Below are 8,991 nucleotides of genomic sequence, written 5' to 3' on the forward strand. Positions count from 1 at the left end.
AGGACGACCTGCTGAACGACACACCCACACACACCCCCTGTCTGACACACACACACACACATCAGCTGTGTGGATTCAAACCAGCAACCCCCCCCGCAGACTCCACATATGCCGTGTTCAGTCTGCAGTTATCTGACGGTGATTAACCCCCCCTCAACACCACTTAACCAGCCACAAAGGCTAATGGGAAAAGTCACATTTAATGGTCGACTGGTTTCCCTGCAGGGAGGGGGGGGGTGTCATGGGGGGGGGGGGGGGCAGATATAATCAGAGGGAACAGATTTCAGCCTCAGCTGGAGGCGAGGAAACGTCTGCTGAGACCTGGACGACAGGACGGACGCCGCTCATTAGACTGACGGTCAGTGAAGGCAGCACGACGTCTGACCTTTGACCTCTGATCTCTTAAAACTGTTTTTAATTAAAGAACAAAAGTCCTCTCCTGTTTCCTTCTCTCCTCTCCTCATCTCATTTCCTTTCCTTGTCTCCTTATCTCTCCTCCTGGTTCATCCTCCTCTACTTTCCTTTCTCCTTCTCTTCTCCTTGATCTCCCCTCCTCCTTCTCTTCTCCTTGATCTCCCTCCTCCCCCTCTCTTCATGTCTCACCGTCACTCACTGACGTCAGATTACAGGTGTGTGTGCGCGTGTGTCGGTATAGTATCAACACACACTCAGCTTCACGCGGTGTGTTCCTCTACCTGTCTGACGGAACCGACAGCGTCACCAACCAACCGACCAGCTGATTGGACATCACACACACACACACAGACATGTCTGTGTGTGTGTGTGTGTGTGTGTGTGTGTCGGAGCGGCGGGTGGAGCTGTCGGAGTCTCAGCTCGCGCTCAGTCTCCTCCTCTGTTCATCCCTCCCTCCCTCCTCTCTCTCTCTCTCTCTCTCTCTCTCTCAGTCCAGGTTTTTCGACCCACAGACAGAAACGTGTTTTCATTTTATTCCGTTTTTTTCCGTGTTGTTTGCTCTCCGTCCTCCACGCGCTTTTACGCACAGCCCGGCGCAGCACGTGCAGGAGGATCTCCGGCTCCGGTCCTCAGTGAGTCCACATCAGTTTTAATAGATAGAAAATAGAAAGCCTGACTAAGTCTCAGTCCGGGATCAGAGTCCGGTGTGGTGTTAAATTGAGTGTTTTTTGAACGGAGTTTGGTTTGGAGCAGTTAGAGTTAAAACCTCAGAGCTCCGACTCTAAATGTAATTTATAAATATTCCAGGAGCAAACTCATTTTCCTTTGTGGTTTGAATCATTTTGATGGTTTTTATTTTGTGACACTGATTCTTTAAGGTCTGTGTTAGGGTTAGGGTTAGTATGTGGACTCCTAGTCCTGGTCTGGGTCTCCAGGTTTAGGTTTCTTTATCTTCAATGAAATGAAACTTTTTGAGTTCACAGTTTGACTCTCCTGAGTCTAAATGATCCAGTTTCTTCAGCTTCATGAGGAGACAGAGTCTAACAGGTCTGAAGCCCAGACCTGGACCAGAGACTGAGATCAGATCCCTGCAGCAGGTTCAACATCTGCAGCAAACACTGAGAGTCACATCTGGCTCTGGTTCTGGTTCAGGCTCTGGTTCTGGTTCTGGTTCAGGTTCAGGTTCAGGTTCAGGTTCAGGCTCTGGTTCAGGTTCAGGTTCAGGCTCTGGTTCGGGCTCTGGTTCAGGTTCAGGTTCTGGCTCTGGCTCTGGTTCTGCTTCAGGTTCTGGTTCAGGTTCAGGCTCTGGTTCAGGTTCTGGTTCAGGTTCTGGTTCTGGCTCTGGCTCTGGTCCTGGTTCAGGTTTAGGTTCTGGTTCTGGTTCTGGTTCAGGTTCAGGTTCAGGTTCTGGCTCTGGCTCTGGTTCAGGTTCAGGTTCTGGTTCAGGTTCAGGTTCAGGTTCTGGCTCTGGCTCTGGTTCAGGTTCTGGTTCTGGTTCAGGTTCAGGTTCTGGTTCAGGTTCTGGTTCAGGTTCTGGCTCTGGTTCAGGTTCAGGTTCTGGTTCTGGTTCAGGTTCAGGTTCAGGTTCTGGTTCTGGTACAGGTTCTGGTTCTGGTTCTGGTTCTGGCTCAGGCTCTGGTTCAGGTTCAGGTTCTGGTTCAGGCTCTGGTTCTGGTTCAGGCTCTGGTTCTGGTTCAGGTTCAGGTTCAGGTTCAGGTTCAGGCTCTGGTTCAGGTTCAGGTTCAGGCTCTGGTTCGGGCTCTGGTTCAGGTTCAGGTTCTGGCTCTGGCTCTGGTTCTGCTTCAGGTTCTGGTTCAGGTTCAGGCTCTGGTTCAGGTTCTGGTTCAGGTTCTGGTTCTGGCTCTGGCTCTGGTCCTGGTTCAGGTTTAGGTTCTGGTTCTGGTTCTGGTTCAGGTTCAGGTTCAGGTTCTGGCTCTGGCTCTGGTTCAGGTTCAGGTTCTGGTTCAGGTTCAGGTTCAGGTTCTGGCTCTGGCTCTGGTTCAGGTTCTGGTTCTGGTTCAGGTTCAGGTTCTGGTTCTGGTTCAGGTTCTGGTTCAGGTTCTGGCTCTGGTTCAGGTTCAGGTTCTGGTTCTGGTTCAGGTTCAGGTTCAGGTTCTGGTTCTGGTACAGGTTCTGGTTCTGGTTCTGGTTCTGGCTCAGGCTCTGGTTCAGGTTCAGGTTCTGGTTCAGGCTCTGGTTCAGGTTCAGGTTCTGGTTCAGGCTCAGGTTCTGGCTCTGGTTCTGGTTCTGGTTCAGGCTCAGGCTCAGGTTCAGGTTCTGGTACAGGTTCTGGTTCTGGCTCTGGCTCTGGTTCTGGTTCTGGCTCTGGTTCAGGTTCTGGTTCAGGTTCAGGTTCAGGCTCAGGTTCAGGTTCAGGTTCTGGTTCTGGTTCTGGCTCTGGTTCAGGTTCTGGTTCTGGTTCAGGTTCTGGCTCAGGCTCTGGTTCAGGTTCAGGCTCAGGCTCAGGCTCAGGTTCTGGTTCTGGTTCTGGTTCTGGTTCAGGTTCAGGTTCAGGTTCTGGTTCAGGTTCAGGTTCAGGTTCAGGTTCTGGTTCTGGTACAGGTTCAGGTTCTGGCTCTGGCTCTGGTTCTGGTTCAGGTTCAGGTTCTGGTTCTGGTGTTCACATATTTTTTACTGTTTTATTAAACGTTAAACTTTCAGATTAGAAACAAAGCAGTTTTTTTGGTCTGGAGTTTAAAATGTGTGTGAAGTGTTGATCATCACCATATCAACACACAGTCAGCTGGCACCGCCACACACACACACCACACACACACACACACACACACACACACACACACACACCCTCCCTCCCTTCCCTTCATTCACACACAAACTCTCTCTGTCTCTCTGTAGGGAATCCCTCTCCTCCTCCTCCTCCTCCTCCTCTTCATCATCACCACCTCATGCTCCAGGACTTGGCCCTTGGCCCTGACACTGTTGACGTTTCCATGGAAACCCTGGCCTCCGTGTGGGCCCGTGACCCCTGTGACCTTAGCGACCTCAGAGAGAAGCGGCACGAGGCGTCGACCGTGTGGGGTGAGTCTGACGAACTAATGTACTCGTTACTCTACGACTGAAGTAACAGTACTACAGAGTACTCTATTACAAGTACAAGAGTCCTGTGTTCACAGTACGACAGAAGTAAAAGTATCAACAGGAACATGTTTCAGTCCTGACTCATAATAACGAATAAAAGAAGAAAACAAGTGAAATATTTACTGAAACAAATATAAAAATGGAAATACTCACGTACAAACTGTAATTAACTACAGTAACTGAGTAAATGTACTTATTTAGATTCCACCACTGTGTAATTAACTCGTGTCTTTGTCAATCAGTCGAGACAGTAAAGAAGACGTTTTGTATCAGGAACAATTACTTCACCAGTCTTTATGCTAAGCTAAGCTAACGACGTTGAACTGCTCCTTTAATGACTTCACTACAATCAGAGTCCAGCTGCAGCTTTCCTCTGCTGACTGAGCTCTACTCTTTGTCAAAGTAATATTTCTACTTTTCTGTAAATGCCACATTCAGCAGAGTGGGACTCTGTGTGCCGGCGGCTCATTCATCAAACAGGAGAGTGCCCCGGTTTCCTCTGTGAACTCTGGGTAACCGAACGCTCGGGCAGGTTCCACATGACGGAAACATCCAGAACAGTTTATATTAAGATTCATCTTTTCATTTTCTCCATGTCTGCTCGCTCAGAGGCTTCGATTCATCACGTCGCTCTGAAATGTTACTGCAGCTGGTTTCTCCTGCAGTTCCTCACATGGCCACTAGGTGCTGCTAATCAATCTTAGTGTCATGACTGAAGTAATGGAAGAAGTTTATGGTCACAAACCGCTAATTTCCAGTGGTGTAGACCAACTAAAGTACAATTTTGAGGTACTTGTACTTGAGCATTTCCATTTTATACTACTTTATACTTCTACTCATTTTAGATGCAGTTCTTGTAATTAGATCAGTTGAATTTTTATTTTATCTCTGTGATCAGAAACTGTGGTTAAGAACTTGCTTTAGTGAGCTGCACACTTTCAGAACCATAAAAATACAACCCTCTATTTAAGAAATGTAAAAATACAACAAATACTAGTCCAAAATATACAAACTATCCTTTAATGTTCCAAAGTCACTAAACATATTTGAGTTGAGTGTGAGTAGTATAGAATAATTCAGTAACACATACCTATAACACAACATAATGTAATGTAATAGATCTGTGGACACACGTATGTGAAATATTTTTAAATTACATTATAGTTTGTTATAAATGTTTGTTTACTTGTGATTGTTATTTGAAGTAAAGAATCAGCACTAATTACAAAGACAACCTTCAGCTGACGTAAATTTAAACACAGATAACACAAGACAAAACTGTGCCTTTAAAAGGAAGGAGAGTTTTGTACTTTAAAGTATTTCTACTGGAGTGTTGCTGCTTTTACTGAAGTAGAGGATCTGAATAATTGCTCCTATTAAACGTCTATCAGACTCAGTCATATAAGTAACATTACTCTGTTTCTTTGTTTGTCAGATTCTCAGTGCGTCTTTAACAGCTCTCCCCCTGCTGGTCTGATGTGGACAGAGCAGCTCTCCCCTCACCTCCAGAGAAACAAACAGGTACAAACACCTGCACAACATCACGTCAACACTTCAGCTTTTATCTTCTATCAATTTACTGCAACCACAATCACCACAGTCACAACAGAGAATGGGTCCAAAAACACTGGTGGGATTTCTTAAGGAGCAACTCAATGCTAAACCAACTTTTAGTGATCACGTGGACTGTTTCTTTAACCAGTCAGGACTCCCTGACACTGTCCAGTCCTGCTCTGTGTTTGACTCTGACATTAAAGTGTTTTTAACATCTCCAGCTTCAGGACACTCTGCTGCAGAGAGAGGAGGAACTGGCCAGACTGCAGGAGGAGAACAACAAACTCAGAGAGTTCCTCAGCTCTTCGTTTGTGAGGAACCTCGAGGAAAAAGCTAAGGTCTGTTCCCCGTCATAACCTTCACAGCTGGTCTTATAAACGTGATGAAGATGGTCTTATAAAACCAGCAGTGTGAATATGATCTCACTGTGTTCTTGCTCCACCCACCACAGAGACTAACCGCTGACGGGAGGAGGAAGCTGAAGAGAAACCTGACCTATGTCGATGAAGGACTTTTCCAGACCTGCGGTCATCAGCTCCTGGCCTCCCAGCAGGTCAGTAAGAGAGTCTGCAGGAACCTCACTGCCGAGTTCTGCTCTGAGTCTCCATGAGGCCTCTGCCTCCTCAGAAGCCAAACCTGGATCTCTGGGTTCTACGAACGCTGGGACTCAAGGACCGTGACACCATCGATACATCCAGCGAGTCCCTGTCCTCACCTGGATACAGCCTGAGAGGTTTAGTTTATGAGGCTGCAGTCACGTCTTCCTCGTCCTCTGGATTCACTCTCAGCCCTTCAGCTGCCACTTCCTCACCCTCCTCTACCCACAGCTACTGCCAAAGCTCGACACATCAAACTGACTACAGGTTCAGTCCTGCCAAATGCCAGGAAGCAAACTGTGGTAATCCTGCCGAGTCAGCTCAGGACTGCACAACTTCTCCAGGTCAATGCTCTGATTTCACTGCCACTGCACTGACAGGACAGTATGAAGCTCCAGAAGCTGCGATCAGGAGCTATGACACCTTAACTACCTTCCAATCTCCACCAATCACAGAAGAATCACCCTTCACCCATTCACCAGACAGAGCAGAACGTCCGGTGTATTGGTCTGCACTGAGAGGAAGCCCAACAACATCACAGGACACAATCCAGCTCAGTCCACCAGGAATGGGAATCCATTTCTCTCCTATGTCCTCTTCGAGTCCAGTCACCAACCAACCCTGGACACCTGTTCATGGCTGCAGCCCGACGAGCCCGTCGGCAGGATCTCAGCCTCCTGCCACGCCTCAGACGCCTCGCAGCCGGACAGATTTGGCATTCAGTATGTCTCTGAGTCCGTCCAGCAGCGTCAAGACCCACAGCTTCCCCCAGGGACAAGCCTTCATCAGGAAGGACACGGAGGGAAGGTGGAACTTCACCTGGGTGCCCAGACAAGGACCATAGGCCACTTAATGGTCTGAACTCAAATGGACCTCAGAGAAACTACAGGTCCCAGTCCAAACTGTTAGGGCTATAACTCTATGTTGAACTTGGTGCTGGCTTTTTAGATTTTGTACTGGGCCCCGAGGAAGTGATTATATAAGACTAGACATTCTGAGTACCAAAACAAAAGCCTTAAAAAAGTCCTCGGGAAACAGTTTAGGCCCATATGGACATCATCATCTTGGACTCAAAGACCTTGATATGATCAGGTTTGATGGCAATACTTGTCCCTTTGATAACTAACAACAAGGATCTCATTCAGATATGTTGCATTTTGTTATTAGAATACAAGAGTAATGGAAAATTATGGTGTCATGAGACTAGCCAGCTTGTTTTAGGATTTATATCTAGACTCAAACTGTGGACGTGATGGAGCAGTTTACATTTTAGGTACGTAGCTGATTAGAGATGACTTACAATGAGTGTAACACTGAAAATTTAACAGGACTGCCTAAAATGTTTTCTACATGTTGAGGTATTTATTTAGTCTGTGTAACTGCCACTTAATAATAATAATATCAGTGATGACTTTGCTGCCACTTTGTGCCCTTTTTATACAAACTTAACAAAATGTAGAAACAGGAAGTACGATCCAAAATGGTGCCACAAAGCGAGAACTGCCTCAAACAAAAACTCCACCTGCACAGACTTTAGCAGGTTGTTATCAGAATAAGGGAACTAGGAAGTAACTAGAGATTACATGTTTAAGTAAGTGCAAAAAATGAGATTACAAAAACATACAAACAAACAAATAAACTGCCACTGATTGGTTGGAGGACGTGATTTTATCTGAAAAGAGGTGAATGTTTCAAAGACGTCACTGCCGCTGTTTCACACCACCAGCTAATTAAAACAAAGAAGTACAGATGGTTTTTAAACACATTCATCCATTTAAATATGTAGCTCACCAACTAAAGACAAAGCACTTTTGAACACAAAGTAAAAACCTACTGAATTTGATAAAACTGACAGAACCACACCACATTCAACTTGCAAAACCATGTGAATGTATCAAATGGAACATTTCATATTATAAATGCACAGACATTGTGACATATGTGATATTAGGATATTTCACATGTAAAAACTACAGTTTAGAAATATAGGAACTACAGATCCCATGATTCCACTCAGACAAACTGAATAGTCAGTCCAGCAGCTGATTGTGTCAAACTGTCTGTAATGTTTTTATATGAATGTGTACAGAGTGTAATGAGAAAACTGTAACTGACTGCAAACTGTGGACTAACAGAGAAAAAAAATACTGATTCACAAACATGTCTGAGTCGTCTGTTTATTTTACAACCTGCTCCTGAAGACCAGTGCCATGCTGATAAGATAATGACTGTTAATCTACATTAAGAAAGCATGATCTAAGGCGAGAATCTATCATACCCATGTACAGAGGCTGTGTAGCACTTCCTTCCTTGATTCTTACAGCCCTCTATTCTTTAATTTATGGATTCTTAAAAAACTTGAAACATAAATAAAGTCGGTGACTGTGTCCGATGGATTTGAGTAACATTTTACCCTCACTGAGTGTGTGGGTTTGACTCACAAGATTTACCTATAGTTCAATAAGTTCTTCACATGTTGGGGATGGGTCTAATAAACAGTCAAAAGAAAAACCTTGTCCCCTAAAACTTACATTCAAGTACTCATTTGTAGGGAGAGATGTGACTGCTGACTGGATTATCCATCCATCACCTTATCTGTAAGGTCACCTTCACATTTATGGGCAATTTAGAGTCAGCAATTAACCTGCATGTCTTTGGACTGTGGGAGGAAACCGGAGATAACCCATGCAGGAACAGGGAGAACGTGCAAACGCCACAGAAAAAAGCCCCGGACGAACCAGGGTTCGAACCTGGAACCTTCTTGCTCACACCTGATTAAGACTCAGGTCAAGAGGTTTTGGTCAATAATGTTGGAACATCACATTTTGTTCTTCAGCTCAATCTTAACTCTTTGAATATTTAACAAAGACACAACCTTTTTCTAACTTTAAACCAAGATGTGTTCTGACTAAAATACAGAATGACTGCCAGAAGTTGGTGGACTTGAACTCGTCCAACACCTGATCTGGTTCCTCAGATTACGACCTCTGCTTATAGAGTGCATTTAAGGTTTTTAAAATTTTGATTCCAGTGACTTCCTGTAGAAAATCTGTTTTGTTTCAACATAACTGCTGTGTTTCCTGTCAGGTGTCAGATTCAGGTCTGACTCAGTAAACCAGGACTTGTTAAAGTTTCCTCTCTGCAGTTTGACAGCCGCCTCAGTCTTTAGCTCAGTTACCAGTTAAACCAGTCGGACCGTCCTCCTCCAGCTCCCTCTCCCTTCACGAACAAAAGGAGTCCGACGGCTCCCTGGAGACACACCCCCACCTCCCCCTCCACCCTGATCCGCCCCCCACAGTTAACGATGGCGAGCTTTCCTCCCCCTGGG

At 45.6% G+C, this 8,991-nt stretch overlaps 1 protein-coding gene across 1 annotated transcript; it reads left to right on the forward strand.

Moving 5' to 3' along the window:
• Nucleotides 1-3,365: 3,365 nt before the first annotated feature.
• Nucleotides 3,366-6,507, forward strand: gmnc (geminin coiled-coil domain containing). The gene is given in 5 exon segments (XM_018662847.1): nucleotides 3,366-3,453; nucleotides 4,949-5,034; nucleotides 5,289-5,405; nucleotides 5,519-5,666; nucleotides 5,669-6,507. Coding segments are annotated over 5 exon segments (1,278 nt in total).
• The last annotated feature ends 2,484 nt before the right edge of the window (nucleotides 6,508-8,991 follow it).

This window comes from Lates calcarifer, linkage group LG21, assembly GCF_001640805.2.
Source record: "Lates calcarifer isolate ASB-BC8 linkage group LG21, TLL_Latcal_v3, whole genome shotgun sequence".
Lineage (NCBI taxonomy): Eukaryota > Metazoa > Chordata > Actinopteri > Centropomidae > Lates > Lates calcarifer.